At 42.2% G+C, this 20,957-nt stretch overlaps 1 protein-coding gene across 2 annotated transcripts; it reads right to left on the bottom strand.

Moving 5' to 3' along the window:
• Positions 1–3: 3 nt before the first annotated feature.
• Positions 4–5,242, bottom strand: LOC112460732 (transcription factor SOX-5). Of its 2 annotated transcripts, XM_025025549.1 has the most exons (7): positions 4,962–5,242; positions 3,989–4,367; positions 2,387–2,614; positions 1,933–1,980; positions 1,617–1,769; positions 989–1,236; positions 4–835 (listed from the first exon to the last, which is right to left on the bottom strand). In XM_025025549.1, exons 1-7 carry the CDS (start codon positions 5,229–5,231, stop codon positions 737–739), a joined length of 1,425 nt encoding a protein of 474 aa, XP_024881317.1. In that variant the 5' UTR covers positions 5,232–5,242; the 3' UTR covers positions 4–736. The 2 variants fall into 2 exon arrangements, with proteins under 2 accessions (XP_024881317.1, XP_024881316.1); XM_025025548.1 differs by having other exon boundaries at positions 4–1,236.
• Between the last annotated feature and the right edge of the window lie 15,715 nt (positions 5,243–20,957).

Below are 20,957 nucleotides of genomic sequence, written 5' to 3' on the forward strand. Positions count from 1 at the left end.
TGATGTTAAATTATTTTGATCTATGTATATTACACAACACATCCAAAACTCATCAAAATCATGGCGAAATAGTTGGGTATATTTTCTTGTTAATTGAGCACTGCAAATTCGACATCAAACGATGTCGTCAAAATATTCGACAAATCTAAACGTGCTTTGTCAATATGATAGCGTAGATAAACTTGTATTTGTGGAACGTCGTATCGAGATCCGTGTACATGTATTCAATACAAATCAAACGAACTAACGGATGTAAAGATTGCGTACTGTGAAAACACCGGTATTTTTTCGATAGCTTGTACCGAAGAGCAAGAAAGATAGACGATCGAGCGACGTCGCAACGGAGACGCTCTCGCGCTTTTACATCGCGGACAGAGGTCCTTCGCGTTTCGCGTACGATGGCACAGAGATAGAACATTATATCACAACTTCCGGCGAGAGGTTTTGAGACGCCCGACTCTTCTTCCCGAGAAGTAGTGTCCTCTTCCAGTTCGCTCCGTCGTGCAGAGAAGAACGTGTTCCTGCGATCGCGCGTTCACGGCCTGTGCCGCGTGTGACTTAAGACACGTCGTCGTCACACCGAGACAGAGGATTCCGATTACCAGAAGAGTTCGTAAGCGAGTCTCGACGTGGACGCGGCCGCTGCAGTCGCCGCGGCTGCCGCTGCCGCCGCCACTGCTGATGATGATGACGATGACGCTCCGGGTGGCCAAAGTGGCTGACCCGGAGCCGTGGTTCAATCCTCGTCGTGGTGCCGTGGACTCGCGTCGTAGCCGCCGATCGAGCCGGAATTCTCGGGCGAGAAGTTCATCATGTCCGTGGGCGAGAGACTGTCCTGCGGATAATAGAACGAGGGATGGTCCGAGCTCGGGCCGGCGGCGCCGCCGCCGCCGTTCAGCATCGTCGCCGGCGGCGAGACCGACGGCCGCGCCGACGGGCCGGCGCCCGTGCCCGGGTGATGCTGCGTGCCGGTCAGATCGGCGCTCACCGGTGATAAGAAGTTCATCTCGGTGCCGCCGTCGCGGCACCACAGCTGCCGCATCTCCTGCCGCCGCTGTCGCATTAACGACTTGTACTCGGAGATGCGCATCTTTTTCCCGTCCACGATGCACGTGCGTTTCGGCCGCGGCCGATACCTGTAGTCCGGATGCTTCTCCATGTGCAGCTTCGAGAGCCGCGACTGTTCCTCGTAATACGGCTGCTTCTCCGAGTTCGACATCGACTTCCACCGGGCGCCTGTAACCGTATGAAGAATGCGCGTTAAAGTGGAGAACGTTTCGCGTTCTTTGATGATTATTCATCAAAGTACGTAAATTAAATTAAATTAAATACGTCGAATAATCTGCCATTGTATTCTGCTTGCGAGTCTGCATTTATATTATATATTTTCGAGAGTTTTATATTTAAATTATATATTTAAGTTTTATATTAATTGTAAGTTATATTTATATTTTTAAGTTATATATTAGAATTATATATATTTGAAAAATTTTACATTTGTGTCACATTAACCGGCACTGTAATTATTTGTGATATAAATAATTGATAGACATAATAATGGGTTTAAATATCAACTGCAATCGCTGATGTGGATGATATGGATCGGGTATGCTTACCGAGAATTTTCGATATGTTCGAGTTATGCATGTCTGGGCAGGCTTTCAAGATCTTCCTACGTTCGTCCTTGGCCCACACCATGAATGCGTTCATAGGTCGCTTGATATGTGGCTTGTTCTCACCCTCCCTTTTCTGCTGCCTCACCATTTTAGCTGAAGAGAAAGAGAAAGAGAGACGGGGCGTTAGATGTCACGTCGTCGTCGGGATTCACGATGCTCTCGTGAGAAACGAATCTGATTTCGCGAGGGCGTCACTTGGCGCTCTCAAAACAAGAGCGTAACATCAGTCTAATCGTTACTACATAAAAGTGCTTACCTTTTTCCGTTATGTCTTCCGCTACTTTATATCCCGGATCTCGCCACACTGCAATTTCAAAACCGAATTATATATACGAGACATGCAACGTTAAACGAAAGACTATTGTACACAGTTTATAATACAAACATTATAATAAATGCTATATGTATCTTATAATATTATACTACTCATATTTTTCTAAAAAAGAAAAAGATTTACATAATATAAAATTACAACAATTTTCGTATATTATGTGCGTATTTAATCTCATCTTTCATTCTTGATTTTAATTTGATTTTGACTTGAGTTTATATGGGACACTCTGTCGCGGTCGTTCTTTCCCTGACAGAAAGATTGATTCTACATTTTTGTCAAAGAGTTTACGATATTACATTAAGCGCTCTTTATATTTGTGCAGCCTCGCGATCCGTCTCGATTAACGCGACACGCTCATTTCTCCGCGTCCACTTACTGTGAGGCGTCGAGAGAAAATCCTGCTCTTCCTGAGGCGTCTCCTCCCGAGAGCCAGAATGCTTCATCGGTCTTTGAGTCTGGGCCGACGGTGGCATCCCAGCTGTGTTCGACGGCAATCCGTACAGCCCGTGCATCGCGAAGTGCTTCTCCACGGCCGCGACCGCAGCAGCCGCCACGGCGGATCCTCCGGGTCCGCCGCCCTCGTCTTTGGCCATTACCTTGCTCACTGTAACGGGTTACCGGAGACACGGAATGAGAGACGCGTAATGGAGATACGGTCGGAAGAATTTACGCTTTTAAAAGATATATAGAGTATTGAAAAATGAAGACACACAAGAATATCCTGACTCTTCGCCCAACTTGAAGTCGACATTGCCTTTAGCGAAAATTGTATTTGGCCCTTCATATATTTTCACCAATTCCTTTACGGCCTCTTCAGTTTTAATGTAAAGGAAAGGATCATAATAGTTAAAGCCAGTTAAGGGTGATATTAGAATTTTTTCAAGTGGAAAAAAATAGCGATTTTCTTTGAAAAGAAATAACGAAGTTTGCTATCTTTGATCTTTGTAAAATAAATATTATTTTCAGAATCACGTTTGTGGGAATCTTTTCTCTCTCACACTGATGGATTTTTAATACAATCCCGAAGTTTAGACACGTTTTTCAATATTCCCTATATGTCGCGGACGAAGTGACGCGCGGCGATGGGCACGCGAAGAGTGGCAGAGATTTGCTCTCAACGTTACAATGACGGCCTGCGGATTTTCTTCTTCCCTTCCTCGCTTGTGCGAATCGCGCGCGTCGCGCGGCCCTTATCGGGCGGAATCGCGTTACGCATCGTTGATTATAAGCATGCCGGTACCCGTGGCAAAAACGAGATGGCAAGTGAAACAGGTTCTCCGAGGCGAGTAGCAAGCGTGGAAAAAAAACCTGGCCGCGGACAATCGGGAAAACTAGCCTGCTCGAAGATGATTAAGTGTTCACCTGGTATGAAATCGCATACTCCGGAGGGTACCGACCGTACCCTTTCTCCCTCGGAATCCATTTGCGGCGATCGCCAATTTGCAATTGTTCCGCGAGGGTCGCGAGACGAACTGCGAATCCTGGCAACGCTCGGATCGCGGTAACAGGCGTTACTTTAATCGCGGTAATTCGGATAAATACTTCACGAGCGCTTGGTCGTTTATAATATGCATTTCGCAGAAACACAACGTGGTGAGAGCGCGCACGTATATCGCGCCGAGATAATTCACCGTTGTGAATGGCAACGATATCTCGGAATATCCGCGAAATGTCATTTCGACACGATACTCAACTTCACTGCTCGATATAGGGAAGACCGAGACTATATGGCTCCAGGGGTATGTTGTTCAAGTGCTATTTTTTAGTATTTATTTTGAGAGGAACAGTGGATCAAAAATCGCGAAATGGTTTTTTTTAGAATTTAAAAGAACATTTCGCGATTTTTTATGCACTGTTCTTCTCAAGATAAATATTTAAAAAAATAACACATAAGCGACATACCCCTGGAGCCCCTAATCTTGGCTTTATTCCACGGGGGCTAGCGATTAAAGCGAATGATCGTGAATGTTTCACTCACTCGGCGAAGACAGAGTGCTGAGATGCGGCGGTAGGCCGGCGTAAGGAAGCGTCGGTAGATAATTCCGCGGTATCGGCAGTCCTGGGGGGAAGAGCTTGGGCGCGGTCGCCGCCAACGGCTGCTCCTGCTGGCCGCTACTTCCGGCGCCGGTCGAGTGCGAGTCACTGCCGGGCGACGAGGAGGACGCTGTGGCGCCCGAGGACGTCGATTTCGGTTTCGTGAGGTTCAGCGGGGCGTCGAGATCCTGAAGAGGCGGGGCCGTCGGCGCTACCGCGGATGAGATCGGCGCCGGCGACGACGATTCCTTCTCCATCTGCGTGGTCATCTGCGCCAAATGCGCGGTCGCCCAGCTTGGACCTTCCCGATGGCTGCTGATCATCTGCGAACAAATAAAAAATCTCTCAACGTCAGGCTAACAAGTCGGAATTTCTTGATCGGAATAGCATTAACCCTAGCTTGTCACATTCCGGTCCAGTTGAACATTTTTCGGTTTTCTAGTATTCACATAATAACATAATTTTCTAGTTTCCTTATAATAAGTTTACTTTAAACTCAAATCATTTTCTTCACCTGATATTATCATAAACATCTTATTCAGACTCTGTATTTCCAATTCCTACATTACAAGCTTAAAAATATTAATTAGAATGAAAATGCGACAATGCGACAAAGTCGAGCGGTCTCACGGACCGGAATTATGTGGCGAATTAAGGACTGCTCGAAAATAAGTGTGGCCAGCTGGAGTTAATGTTAAAACTGTATGTATCTATTTTTTTTTTTTTTTTAATAAATGCTAGGATTTTTAAACATTCCTCTCGATTTTTTGTATCTTTCTCTGGGACGAGCAGGCATGCCAAAAAATAACTAATGTGGCGAAAATAACGCACGATATTGCAATATTGTGAAACACTGCCAGCGTTACGCGGAGCTACAGCCGATATATAGCGATATCGATGATCACCAGAGCACGTACATTGGCAATGGAGTTGATGTGTTTGTTGCCGGTGGTGGCGGTTGACGTGGCCGGCGGCGGAGGCATGGGCGACTGCACGGGCAGCCCTCTGAGCTGCTCGAGAAACGGCAGGAACATCAACGACTGTGGCCCCGACATGCTCAGCTGGCTCTTTGTCATCTGAGCCTGCAACTCCTGGATGTTGTGCTGCATGATGTGCTCTTGCTGCCGCTTCAAGTGCTCCGTTTGCAGCCGCTGCATCTCGATTTGCTTCTGCGAGTCGACCGTCATGTGAGCGGGATACGACTGTAAAGGCACAGGGACCACTAATTAAAAGGCCGCCGTGCACGCCGGCTCTCATACAGAGAATTGTGCGGTCCCTCGCGCGCTATTTGCGCGAGGGTGGACCGTTCCACCTTGACGGCGGCTTATCGGCGCGGCGCGCCGCGTGGATGAAATACGCCGGACGTGTTGCCGGGACAATGCGAGCGTGAAGCAAATTGCGCGACGCGATTGCCACTTTGTGCCGCCAACGACTCGATGCGTAATAAATACTGTTTCGGATTCCCTCGTTATTACGTTTCACCTATACATATATTTTTCACCTATACATTATATTTTTTTTATTTCGACCGAATGGTCGCAAAACATTATTACATGAGCAGTTATTCGAGATTTCTTTTTCGGATGCTTTAGACATTACGAAACAAATTATATATATATGCGAAAATTATTTAGACTTCTTAACAATCTGATACAATCCAGAAACGTTCTAAACGAGTACTTTGTTGCTTGAATATAACGCATAATTACGTGCATTAAACAGTTGCACCATATATGCAGAATATTTTTTTAATTTTTAATGATATTAATTATATATGAGATTGGCTAACGAGATCATTATGTTATATTATTTATTAAACTTATGTAAACGCAACTTTTTCATAATTCTTGTCAAATTAAATGCAAAAAACCGCTTTTGCATTACGTTTAAAGTTTCATTGATATCGCAATGCGAAAATTGCAAATTGTAAAAGGAATCGCGGTGCTTCGTGACGCTTAACGAATCAATTTGAACAGTTATCTCGAGTGGTCAATCTGTTGCTCCTTTCTACTTTATCCGGATAAAAATCTTTTACAAAACATGTCAATTATAAATATCTGTTAAAAATATAATTTTTTTTCGATTTTTTAAATCATGAGATACTTTTATGCTCGCATAAACTAAATATAAAGAGACGGATTTATAAAAACTTTCGCGTTTCAAGTTATCAAAGGTGTTTTAATACGAAATGTACATTATCCATTTACCAGGTCGTAAATGTATACTGATACGTTAGTAATGTATGATATCACGTCAAAAAGATGATTACTTCATAACCGAGTAGTTAAAGACCTAATTGCGTGTCCGACTGGTAACATCACGCGATTACGCGGATCGCAGCCAAGTGCATCGCCAGCGAATTTTTGCGATTAACGTTGTATTAATAGCACACATCGGAGCACGCCGGTAACGGGGCTCTTAGATGAGCGAGAGTATCCGTTCCACCCTCCGTAGGAACGCAACAATTTACGCGACGAATATCATTGTACTTTCCTACGGCCTGGCTACGATCCAGATATGCGTGGGGTTTATTTTAGACGATAAGGAAGACGTTTATTCATCCAGCCTGTGCACCAGCTGAGATGTCACGCGCGCGCGACTCTGGATGCACCTCCCCCTCTCCCCCGCGTCGCCCTTCCCCGATTCCGTTCTGAGCCGCGCGATTATTAATTTCACATTTTCGCGACGCTCCCGATGGCGGTTCTCTCCGGGGACCTTATCGCCGAGACGTATAATTGACGTAGGAAAACATTGATTTATATTATAAATAGTTACGGCGGGAAAGTAAAAACTGCAGGGCGACACAAAAATCCGCACAAAAACATGTAGCGTTGCGCAAACGACGATAAGACGTGACCTTCCGTGTCGATTGGACATTGCCGGCTTCTGCAGATTATTTAAAATGATAGATGTAAAAAGCGTAGATGTATGAGCAGCATATTCTAACATATTAACGCGCGAAATGATTACAATGTGCGGAACGCAAGAAATCGATATGTCGGTTTTACTAGCCAAATTGCCATCGACAGTATCGACACAAATAATATATCTATATTCTTCAGCCATTAAAAATTATATACAAGTATTTAATTCTAACAAGAGAAAATACAATATTAATTTTTTCCCCTATATACCTATATTTTAACTATAAAATAGCGATTTAAAACAGAAACAAGATTAAAACACTACGTAACTTTTAACAAAAATTAACTATTACATATATCTATATTTCCTTGTATTTTTTATTAATCGATAGAAATAGAGAGAAGTATTTTTCGATAGCACATAGGGTTTGGTGTATAACGAAGAATATATAAATTGCTTTAAGCCGCACACGGGATTAACAAGGCAGTCATTACGGGATTAAGAGTATCGTATGACTGTATTCTTCATTCTCTGTACTCGTTGACGTTACGATCTTTTACGATGCGTCGTCGGTACGGCCGAGCCGCTCAAAGGCTGCCGAACTGTGCGTTTATATCCCTGCGAGCGTCCCAATGAGCGCATGTGCGTTCATTGAGACCACATGTGTCGCGTTCGCTTCGGTGGCGCGAGGGATCGGCCACCGGGAGACAATGAGTCGCGCGACCGGGTAACGCCAATTCGGGTAACGTCTTCGGTTCGCGGCACCTATAATAGGCGACAAAGACGGAAGAGAGAGAGAGAGAGAGAGAGAGAGAGAGAGAGAGAGGGGGAGAGAGAGAAAGGGACGACTGGAACTTCATTATTCATTTGCACAGTTCAGTTATGCCGATGATACGTATCCGTGACAGCTATACCGCCCACAGTGGCTAAATATAAACAGGCGGGGTGCCAGCTAGTTCCATTCACATTCACATCCACACACGACGCGGCGGTTTAGTAAGTGAGCATAAGAATATGAGGAGCCCCGTTCTGAATATGCATCCGCGCATTGACGCCAACTGCACCGCCTAAACTTAGCCACGCAATTACCGAAACATATTTACCCCCGTAATCGCTCTTCGGCCGATTATCTATCGTGGATCGCGCGGATACTGAATCCCCGAGTAACGCACAGAGGAAGACATCTAGATCGTATAAAATCGTGAATAAACAATTTGATCATCAATTTATTAAATAATCCGAATCTATAATTTAAATCGGTATAAACTACAATAATTTAAATATAATTTTGTTCTTATGTCGATGCAACACAATTCCACGTAAAGCGAGTTTGTGACATTTAAATGTCGATTCTTGTGCATAACTAATCAACGTGCCTTTACGTTCATGATATTATTTAACTCTTTAAGGACGGGGGTGATGATAAATAAGCCACAGTAGCGTATTAATTCCAACTCCGATTAAATTTTGTTCGCATAAATAGTTTATTTTTTCTCTTCTTTTTGCTTCGATAAGGCTTGTTTAAAATACCTGTCTCTAAAGGGTTAATGCGGTAAATATTCATCAACAATGCGCGTTTTGCGCAGCATCATGTCGACGTTCGACGGAGCGATTTTCGTAGGCGCGATACGCGCGCGGGGCTAAAGGCCGCGGAAATTTGCTTGTCCAGATTTAGAATCGGAGCCACTGGAGTGTGCGAGTGCGAGGGGACATGCCGGTTGACGCGGATCCACCGGAAGTGGTTCATACTTCACGTGCGTTATAAAGACTGTCACTGCGGGCACTGTCTAAAATTATGTCGCGCTGCGCGCTGCAAGGAGCGCGCGACTCCGCGACGTGAACTGCCCGCGCTGCACGTAGATCGAATTAAGGTCTCTCTTCCATCTCCGGATATCGACGATCCGGCGATTTTATCGCGTGCATCTTCGCGTCCGAGGTGTACAAGCGTTATGAATAATCGATTGCGGGGAGAAGCCAGTCCTGCCGGTCCTTCTCGCGGCTGATATACGCGCCGGGCGGGGAGGAAGGACAACGAGAAGCCGGGGAACAAAAAAGTGCCGCTGCACTCCTTAATGGAATTTTAAAAGAGAGACACGCGGAATCTCCAACGACAAACAGGGAGACGGCCGGTGGATACATAAATTATGGAGCGCTTTGAACGGGATTCGCGCTCGCCCCGTACGAAACTACCGTCGTAGCGACAGGAGAAAAAGAGGGACAGAGAGAGATGAGAGAGAGAGAGAGGAGGGGGGAGAGAAGAGGAGAGAGACCAGTGAATTGCGAGAATCTAGGGCAACCGGAAGCGGTATTTTCGTGGCGCCGCTTTTCGAGGAGATGATCGCGGGTACATCGTCGCAAAGCGGTCGTCTCTTCGAGAGTCGTCCGTCCTCTCCTTCATTGCGAACCATGCCAACGCGGTGGCAATCATGATGATACATAACGTTAGAGATCGATGGCACTGATCGTGTAGATAAAACCGAAGAAAGATCGTTATTGGATTCAACATATACGAGGTGTCCCGCAAGTCTCCGGTTTAATTTTAGCGATAGATTTCCCGGTTTATTTGAAGTGCATATTCTTTCCTGAAATACTCATCCACAGTTCGCGACAATAGCTACGCGAATTATTTTAAAATTATGTATCGTTAAATTACAATACATGTATATCTTATAAAGAGAAAGTTGCTACCATCATTTCTTGAAATATCAATACTTCTTCGTAGGACACTCTGTATGATAATCCACGCGGATAATCCATCGTCTTTCCTTATATGCAATATACTAATCTCATAAACCTTGTTGATGATATTTCTATCCTTGTAGTTGAATCCCATTATGCGACGTGTATCGCGATAAATTTTCCCTCTGTGGATATTTGTAATGTAAATAAACAAGGACAATCTACACATGAACTATCATTATACACGTAATCAAAGGTAGACGAGTATTAAAAAGCAGCCAGTGCTATTTATTATCTAACTAACTAGACTTTGTCTCAAATGATAAATTACACTACATTCCGTACTTACAATTAGTTTACATATAAAATATTTTAAATATAAAATTCTGCAACTATGTTATATATATAGTCTTACTCGGAATAACTCTGCCTTGAGTTACCGTTATTAATTTGCAAAAGCTTAAATTCAATTATTCATTATCGGGAAAAATCGCAATTCTAATTTTTGCGTGGTACGTCTTTCTAGCATTTTCCTTACTATCCGCACTGTAGCAGTCAAACGTTCAAAATGAGGAAAACAAATCAATGTATCTGTATATGCCGCGGCGGTTGTGCGATTTATGTGATTCTCCTATTCGCGACTGCAGAAGACGAAGGCAGACATGTCGTACAATCGTCAAAAGATACGAGTTTGCCATCGACCTCACGGAATCCATAATCATAGATCAGGGCGGGTCCGATGGACGCGTGTACAGATACAGACGCGCGTGGCACGGTATTTTCGGATATCTTTATTGGCCGATGTTTATTATCTATTCGACGCCTCTAATCCTTTTGATATTCCGCGTCGACGGATAAACAAATCGGCCTGATCATCGGGGGCCGCGAACCGGTCCGTTTTCTCGCGAAAACGCTAATATTAATAATTCCCTTTGCCGCATGCCGGCCGATATCGCTCGCCGATATTATCCGAATGAACGGGCTGCGCTTATCCGGCAGCGTTTATGCGCGGCGCGTCTCGATCGCGCGGTCCTACATTACAAAGACGACTTTGTTCGCTTTTCAATTCGCGTCATCGGTTCCGCGAGCAATTGTGATAATGCCTGCCTGAGTCAACTATGTAAGAATTCTGCCGAGCGCGAATCCCGTTGACACACACGCGGCCATTGATTTCTGATCAATAGTTAGATCGTTGCTCAATAATTCTCCTTCCGAGAAAGAGATTAAGATAGTTGCACAAGTGAACGATCAATTAAGGAAATATTGTCAGATAGATTATAGTCTTCTTGATAAATGATAATATCATCTTACACATACACACATTTGCATATATTGGCCTCCTTTCAGCGACGAATATGTGAACGTAAAGATTATTAATTGTACGCGATCGTTAAGCGGATAAAACGCGTTAGGGCGCTCTCACAAATTTTGACAAGTTCATAAGCAAGTGACAGGAATGCGGGACCAATACAAACGGAATCATTACCAGAGCATAAACGCGAGATGCGATAGGCATTTAAGGGGATCCTAAAGCCGTCTGTATTACCGACCAAATTCTATATCTGTCCTTGTATAGACAATGATGATAGACAAGGATAGACATGGTTATAGGTTATAATTTCTTCGAAGCTCTCATTTTTATTCCACGGTTTCAATCTCAATTTCAAAGGTACGTTATTGTTTGTGCACGTCTTCTGAAGAGTGGAAACATTTCATTTCGTATTACATATTACTTATACAACTGTTTATATTAGAAATTAAGGTGACAGCATTTTTACATTTTTTTCAATTATTACTAATTATTTTACATTCCCACTCTTCATTAGTACCTATACTTTACTCCTGTAAAAGGATTTTACTCCTGTAAAAGCTCTGACTGTTTTTGTCGGTATTTAGGATCCCCTTAACGGTGTCGGAAATGCAATATTTTATAAGCGCGCGCGTTTTGCTGCTCTAAACTGTACCTATCTTCGTTCGATGTTCAACGACGGAGATTCTGTGACCATCTTTCACAATTCGCTTCTACGTTCTAATTGATACAAATACCGGAAAGCGACAGCAATCCGGCGTTCGAAATCTGCGGAGCGCCCGCCATGCGTGGACGGTCGAAAATTCTGCGCGCATTGCACACGACCGCCCGCCGCGCCGCCATAAACGGGGCGAGTTTCTCGCGTTTAACACTTATTGCCCGAAGCCATTTGAATATCCTGTTACCGGAACGTCGGGTGGCCCGCCAGGAAAAAGAATTAAACTTTGTTAGCTTTTTAAACGTAAACACGCAATTTTCGCAGCTCGCTGCGCAAACGATATATCCTTGCCGCTCCGTGAGCGCATAGAGCCGTTTCCGCATTTGTAGAACTCGAAAGATCTTAGACTTTTCGTTACGTAAGCACTTTATTTTTGCATATCTTCGTTTTTTTTGCTAAGGATAGAAGGTTATCTTCGTTTTTTTTTTCTACGGAGATATCTTTATCTCTGTGCTCAATGATAAATATCTCGACCTTTCTGCAATTTACTAATTATCACATCGTTGAAATATTCCCCGACTTTCATCGAAATCACATGCTTTTACTGCAATTTATTTCGCATTAAGCGAGAGAATAATCTTTTCGTACTTAAGGGGGATGAGAAAGACAGTTTGCTGTGTGCTTTTTAGCCCAGTATACGCGCGCATTTGCGAGTGCCCTCATCTTATATAATGTCGATACGCGAATGAGAATCAACAGCATTAAACCCTGATATTACGACGTGTATGACACTAACGCGGCGTAGACAGCGGCGTTTCTCTTAGCGGCTCAGGGCCCATCGCGGATCGAAATAAGCTGCGATGATGAGCCGGCTGTCAGTAGGATTATTGTCCTCGGCTTCTTACGCCCGCCGGGGAGTTCTTTCCGTGAAGATCGTATGTGGTAAGGCGAGACGGTGTGCGACTGTCCCCGGAGACTAGGGGAACGTCGGGACGCGTCCAAAGCAACCCCCGTCAACTTTGAGGCAAGCGAGAGGGCAATCGCGTCGCTGTCTCCCCCGGTTCCTTCTGACTTTTCTGCCGGCGTGTCTTCTTTTCTCGCGTCGCTTCCTTCGACACGATTCGTCTCTCTCAGCAATAGAGGAGATAGAGAAAGAGATATATATACGTCGGTCTTATGTTCTTCCCCTTTCGTTCCGCGGGAACCGTTCTATCCGTCGCCTGACGCTCTCCTCTTTGTCTCTATCGTCGGCTTTCCCATCAACGGTCACCCGCGTTTCGAGAGGAGATCCCTCAGCGACCCTTCTATCTGTAGTGCGTGGCACAGCCGACAACTGCACGGCATACACTGTCGCCGTAGCACTTCGACACCTCGATCGGTTTATACCGCAACGGCATGCAGTGTCAACGAACGCGCCTCCCCCTGAAGAGTTCGCGAGATGAGAGAATATCGTTTCCGACGGGTTAAGTATAGCGCATTATTTTCCTCGCAAGTCTTTAATACCACGCAGCCAAGCGATCGCGATGTAGCTAAAATCATCATGCTTGTGGTAACGCGAAAAAAAACCGAAACATGATCCAGTATGTATGTATGTATAGTTTTATCATCATAATATTGCCATTTTTTTTTATAAAGTTAAATAATAATAACAGTAATTTTATTTTATATAATAGCTATGTATATTTTTTAAATATTATATTATATATTTATTATATTAAAAAATATATATACATAAGCTATTATACATATATTTATATATATGTTCCTATAAAATATTTTTTACAAGCAATATAATAGAGTCAGAGAAGTCTTGCATTCTATTATACATGTGTATAAGATATACGTATATAATAGAACAAACGTTTAAAAAAATATTTTTATTTTTGCTAAATCACTTTAATTATCTCGCTAAGAATTAAAACACAAGATATCTTGAATATTCTTCTATACATCAGATACAAAGTTATTAATTCCTAACGAGTTAAACTTTGTTCAACGTTTCGCATGATCACGACCTCACATTTCCGCTTGATGAACCTGATGAGAGGTACCGAAATAAGACAAAGTAAAGCGCGTACGATGAAGAGAAAAGAGACCAAGAAGCCGATGATGGAAGGAGATTGATGATTACAACAATACGCGAATACTTCTGTGCACCTTACCCACAGCCCGGTCGTGCTTTCCGTCGTCGGGACGAATACAATAAGCAACTCCCTTCGCATTCGTCGACTTTAATTAATTTTATATATTCATATATAGCGTGGCGCGCACACGGCAAGATCTTGTTTCTTTCTTTCGTTCTCAGTCTCGCACGCGCTCGTCGCGTATCTTCCCACTTTCTTCTTTCGCGCTCGACACTCGCTTTGCAGGGAGACCCGGCCACTCGAGAAACGAGAATAATATGCGTGATGCACGTGCCACGGCGCACCCCTCCTGTCGTTGCTCCTCTCTCGATCAAGCGGCGCAACCGCGATTCTAATTCGTTGTACCGCCGACGCGCATTGTGCGCGTGCAAGTGGATTGTGCAAGATTTCCGCTGTCAAAGAGGAGACGTTCGACAAAGCGCTCAAAGAAAAAGAAAAGGAAAGATTACTAGTACTCGCTGGTAAATGATTCTTAATCTTAGGTTTCATGGGAAAATATCAATATGAAATTTATACGAGTTATCTTCGAAATATCAAAAATGCGGATTATAGGTGAAACAGTATCGATATCTCTACCGGGAAATAGATCTTGTGTGTGAATATATATATATATATATACAAAAATTTAATTTACACAAATGTTATATACATATATATACCTATATATAAAACATTCGTGTAAATTAAATTTTTGAACACTACAGTAATAATCTACAGCTCTATCTTATACACCATTTATTATATTCACTATATTAGAATTTGCAAATGAAGGCTAAAGAATTATTCTTGGATTCCAAGAAGATATGCGCATAAAATTATAATACGCACAGTGGAAGCCATCTATTCAATGGCGATCATTAAAATCGTGGGGACATACTTTGGCTTGGTTTATTCTGCTCTAACTAGAATTCTTCGTAATCCTTTACAACGAAAGAATTGTATATGTCACATTATTGAATATTTTTGAATACGATTTTAGTGGAATGATTTTATCCAGCGCACGTGTACCGATGCACAATACGCTATTGGTTGCAAGTTGCGTTTAACCGCAGAGAAATTACCATGTTGCGTAATACAGACTTTTATCGCAAGATAATCCGATACATTTGTGACATACGGATGGTATAGAGATGGTATAAATCTCAGAATCGTTATAAGAAGCAGATTAAATAATTCATTAACCATTGTTGATTATTTCGCGCGTTTAATTAATTTAAATTAAGGTAAATGTATGATTTAATCGTTTTAGTTACGCGTATTTTTTTTAATGCAACGTAATGTGGCGCAATATATGCGTGTATTTTAAGATCATAATAAAATGGAATGTGAGATAACCCAAATTCATATCAAAGTTGCAGAGGCTCGCGTGCTCCGAAAAAACCCGTTCACGCACCGTGTAAGTAACCGTATGTACCGTAAGCTGATATCGGCATCTTCGCGCCGCAGTGCACATTCCACAGAATGTATGCGATATTTATCCCGGCGCGGACACTCGTGTCCCGCGCTCCTGTGCGTGCACGCGCCGCCGAAACGTGAGAACCGAAATAAAGATTCGCGCGACACGCGCGACGCACCAGAAATACGCGCGGATCGAAGCCTACCACCGACCCTATTTCACAGAAGTACGGATTGATAGTTTTACGGATTAATCCATGACTAGCAAGCTATACTTAATAGCGTTATTGCTGTGAAGCACAAAATCGTGACAAACGCATAATTCGACTCGCGCAAGCTGAATATTTCCTTTTGACAATCCGTTTCGCCTGTGCCAATTAATTTTAATTTAAGGTTAACTGATACTTGATATCATTTTAGAGAACCGGACAGATATAATAAGAAATAAATTAACTACAATTAAAGTTGACTGACGCTTGTGAAAAATCAACTATAAATAATTTTAATTACAATATATTCTACGTGTTGTTTTTCTATAAAAAATGTAGAACATTTAATTCATATATAGTCAATAATTTTCTCACACCTCATGCATTTCAATTGTTTAATTTGTTAAAGAATAATTAATTAAAAAATTCTACAATTTATTAAAATTACAAGCAGTCACTAAATAGCATAACTAAATTTCAGAGGAATATCGTTTATCAATATAATATTCCATATAGTTATCAGATATTAGTTCCAACATGAAAATGACTAAATCATTGACAACATCATCTGGAGCATCGGATGTTCCAGAATTCGCTCTTGCGGCAGTTACGTTGCATACTTACGCAATCTCGGCCTGCCTGAGATACACGACTGCTCAAGATCGCGTCGACACAATGAAATTGTGCCGTACGGCGAGGCGCGATTCGAGCAAATTTGCGCACTCGACTCGAGCGCAATTCAACGTGGACCCCTCTCGCGAGGTCTAACCAGAATATTCGGGGAGGGTAAAGAAAATGGAAGGAAATCGCGCGGTGATGGCACACAGGAATGTAGCAGCTGCGGGGCTCATTCACAACCGCGCGCGCGGCAGAGTTCTTACTACTGCAGCTCTCGCGGCTGCTCTCCTCTCTCTTTCTCTTTCTTCCTCTCTCTCACGGGGTCGCCGTCCAAGTTACAAGTATAACTGCACTCAATGCCCGCCGGGTACCTACTTCCACTTCATTCTGTAGTCCTCACGATCGCTGCGAGATATATCTAGATTCAAATATCGCGGCCGAAATGTCTACCTATTGTCGCGCTCAATTACTCCGTTTCCGAAGTATCTCGGCGAATTTGCAAAAGCGCCTGCACATTCAATCTGCAGTTGTTACTTACTTCCGAGAGGTCTACAAATATTATAAGTTCTAAGTAGATATTCGAGCTATTAATGTGCATAATGACACATAATTAAATAATCTCTCCTATACATGTTTGTATAACGTTAAAGTCCTTTTAAAAAAGATTAATTTATTTGCTTTGCATTGATAGCATTTTAAGTTATTGAGATATAGAAAACTGGTCTTAGATTAAATACCTAATTTAATTTATAAAATTAGTTTTAAATTCTAAATAGAGACAAATTGCAAAGCTTAATAAATATAAGTAACATGAAAATTAAAAACATATTTCTATTTAAAAAAAAAAAGATTAGATGTAATCTTTGAAACTAATTTTTGTAAATTTTTCCCTGACTATAAGAACCTTGATTCTCCCTAATAAATCCGAGCAATTCTTCAATAAAGCGACATTATAAAATCATTTCTTCCATTCACCACGGCGCACCATGACGTCGCCAAAAATTCTCCGGCGTTTTAGACGCAATCGCGTGATCGTTCGCAGTACGACCGTTCGTTCACAAGTCGAACTGGTTAACCAGACACTGCCACTTACCACCGGCGACAATCCCCGCGCGTTACATCAGCATCGTCGGCAGAATAACCCTCTCGAGGAGCCGCGTCTGTTCGAGGTCGGGTCATAATGCAATCAGAATATCGCCCGTGGAAGAAGGAGAAGAAGATTAGAAGGCACCACTCACAGCACGGTATTTACTTTGAACTATTCTGGGCTCCGTGGCCGAAACGCGCATTATATCCGCTGCCACCGCCGTGGCCGCGGCCGCGGCCTCGCGAGAGCTTGGACCCTAAAGACGCGTCTGCTCGCTTCGAAGGGAACCGATATCCCCGATAAGCGGACGCCCGCTGATAATGCCAAAAGCAAGCAAACCGAAATAAAGCATTTTTTCCGAAGAAGACGGACGAGAAGACGGAGAAGACTCGCGAGGAGATTCGCGTTGCTCGACAATCAGGCGCGAACAATACGCGCGAGTTATATGAAGCCACAATGAAAAGTCGTGAGACAATCAGTCGCGACGGTGACGGATCGCGAAACGAGAGAAAAAGCTATCGAAGACAGAGGAAGACGAGTCGATGGATGTGTCCGAGAGAATACAATAGGCCACTGTTGCTGCGCGCTCGGTACCCTCGAACAATGCCGGCTCCCGGATTCAGTTAACAATCCGTGTCGCTAACGTGGGGGCCGTCGTTCGATAAGAATGACGGAGGCCGCGGAGGCGCGACGATTCGCTCGAACATCCGCGAATGTTCACGGTGCGTCATCTTTTTAGGATTTCTCTCGGTTTCTGAAGAGAACCGGCAAAGATAATTATTTCGCACATTGCACATTCCTCGACCTGCACTCTTTTAACAATAGTATCGTCAAGTGAAGGAAGGTTTCTATGCAAAAAATTCTTGTGCCTTACTACGAAATTATGATGCAAAAATATAATTATTACTCCAGACAATTTTCTTATTTTACGCTTAAAATCCTCCAATGACTCATTATACAACGACAATTCCCTCGCGAACGAGGATATTATTATGCAGTGATTAAGTTGAGCTTATACCGCGCTCGTTAACCACGAAGCGTCCACGAAATCTCGCCTTTCGATTGACGCTTCGTTTCACGCGTGGATTTAATGAAGACGCAGTGTGGTTACCGATATTGCTGTCACGCACGCGGACAATGGGGCGCATTAATGAGAAAAATAATTACGAGAGGTCTTTCTCTCGTCGCGGAAAATCAGAGGTTGAGGAGAGCTGGCGCAGCAGCTCCGGCCAAGGAGACGAGCGTAAGAGGGTTCTCGCATAATGTCGTAGTCGAGTGGTCCAGACAACGTCGGTGGATGCATTAACGCTCGCTGTTCCTCGTCCTTTCGCACAAGGCATGGCTTTAAAGCATCCACCCGACGACATAATTATTTCGTAATTAATATAATAGCCGTCAGTGGTTCCGATTAGAAGTCTCAGCCGGATATCAAAGGGATATAAGCCATAAACAATTCCCACGGAAACATGTAATACGCAAGAATGACTTTTAATGTATTTAATATAATAAAATCGTAATTTAAATAATTACTTCGCTACGTTTAATCATCCCGTTAAAAGTACCATAGACGAAAGAACAAGGAATAAAGAGTGCAATGCATTTTAGAATCGATTAAAACTGTATACAATTGGGGTATATCCGTTAAACATTAATTGATCAATTATCTTGAATTCAATCTATTTTATCAGCAAAAAATGAAAAAGAATGGACCTGTCTGATGAAAAAGAATTAATATTATCGTAGATATACATGATTGATGTTGCGTGATGCCAATATCGCGTGTTCGGAATATCGATACTCTCCGATCCTAAAAAAAAAAAAAACGAGCACTTTTATCAAAATTTTAAAAGACAAAGCTTATTATTTTTCAAACATAAAATTGTAATTGTATTGTATGCGTTATCGGCAATATCAAATAACAAAGTGCTCGAAGAGAGAGATATCTAGTTCAAGATAGCACACCTTCTATTTCTGGTTTTCCTCGACTTGAAATAGTTACCTGTATATACGCATATTTATATTCAACGGTGTGCATATTAGTTTTACATTAATTAGAACTTCATTTAATGCGCGACCATAATGTGTCGTGGTGTTAATGCGGGTATAAAGCAAGACGTGGCTACTGACCATGACGGTGATAGACATTAAAGCTGCCCGATGTGTTAATATATTCGTATTAATGAGATGCTGACACGCCTGACATTTATATCGATAATAATACCAATCCACATGTAGACTATACATTATATGTGTGTGTGAGAAAGAGAGAAGAGAGAGAGGAGGCGGTCGGAGAGGAAAAGAAAACGAGAGAGAAACTGCATGCAGGAACGTATTTGAAAATAAAATAAATTATGCCTTGTTACAGTCATTCAATCGGACGTTGAATAACAGGTCGGGTCTCGTTGCAGTTACGGTTAAAAAATACGAAAACAGGTACGCGCGTAATCGTATATCGTCGATTTTTGGAGTGCAGTATTACTTCCGATATGCCGAGCGTTCGAATGCACGTATAGGAGCTGATTGAACGCGTTTTACACCGATGATCCCCGATCAGCTTTCGATACCTAGAACGCAGCAACCGGGTTACAAATACCGTGCCCTTTTTTTTCAAGCTGTAATTCAATTTTATCGGATACCGAACATGCGCGCTTTGGCGCCAATAAACTCGATTCAAACCTTCAATTATTGTAGCACTGGCATTTTCAATTTTTACGCCGGCTGCGTATTTCTGGACTCAACGTGGACGCCGTACCATTTACTACGCATCCTCCCCCGTCAGTTACGCGTAAATCCTTTAACATAGTATTTTTTCGAGATTGAGATACACGCTATCTATTGATATAACATAAATTTTTTCGTTTTTAATTAGGAAAAAACGTTAGTTTACGACCAGGACTAGAGGCCGGTTTTTCCAACCTGTTGGTAAACTAACTATAATTATAGTTAAATCATATATATGTCTTGGTTTTTCTTTTAAATTAGACAAAGATAGATATATGATTTAACTTACTATTAGTTAGATCTTGGTAGCCTAGTACCTAATGTTATTCGAATGTAAATTTTTATACACGGAGAAAATTTTATAGTAAATATTACTATGGTGTCGCACTAGCTGCGGACCATCGAGGAATTTTAAGTTAAATTACTATGTTTATGGTAAAAATTACGTTATTTTATCGTTTTTAAAACAATAATTATAGTATTTTAACTTAAAATTCCTCGATGGTCCGCAGCTAGTGCGACACCATAGTAATATTAACTATAAAATTTTCTCCGTGTAATATATAATAATTCGAATTTTGTGGAATATTGCAATTATTCTCTTCTAAATGTTTTATTATTAAAATGCAATTTAAAACTAGTAGCAGTCATCGAAACAAAAGAAATAAGGAAAGGGTAAAAGCAAATTGCTATACGAAAAATCAAATAACAGGACTAATTGAAAGAAAGGGACACGACTTGAGCGACTGGCATCAATCGGTGAATTTATAATGAGATTAGTTTCAATTACTTGCATTTGTACGACATGACGAGGAGGTAGTTTTCGAAAAAGGTATTGGATGTACAAATCCGAGAAGATAAGTGGAACGGATAAGATTAGGCGAAGGAAAAGTAGTAGAATGTGGAGAGCAAAAGAAAGAAAGGAAATAAAATAAGGGAAGAGATGAAAAAAGTCAGCGAGGTAATAGTAGCATGGAAGAACGGGAGTGGTAGAGGGAAGAAGGAAAGAAAGAGCGGATAAAAGAGAATCATTAATATGTTAATGATTAATACATGCAATGCACTATAATGTCTAACAGCGATATTTCATCTCTATGCAAGCAAGACTGATTTTAGAAAAGTTTTATTGAGGTACAGCAAGAATTCTGAACTTTAAATTCCTATCCGACTAATAAGAGACAATTTATAACAAGCTGTAAAACTTTTATAGGTACAGCTCGGGTACAGT

This window comes from Temnothorax curvispinosus, unplaced genomic scaffold (assembly GCF_003070985.1).
Source record: "Temnothorax curvispinosus isolate PA1 unplaced genomic scaffold, ASM307098v1 QBEX01010767.1, whole genome shotgun sequence".
In the NCBI taxonomy this organism is placed as follows: domain Eukaryota; kingdom Metazoa; phylum Arthropoda; class Insecta; order Hymenoptera; family Formicidae; genus Temnothorax; species Temnothorax curvispinosus.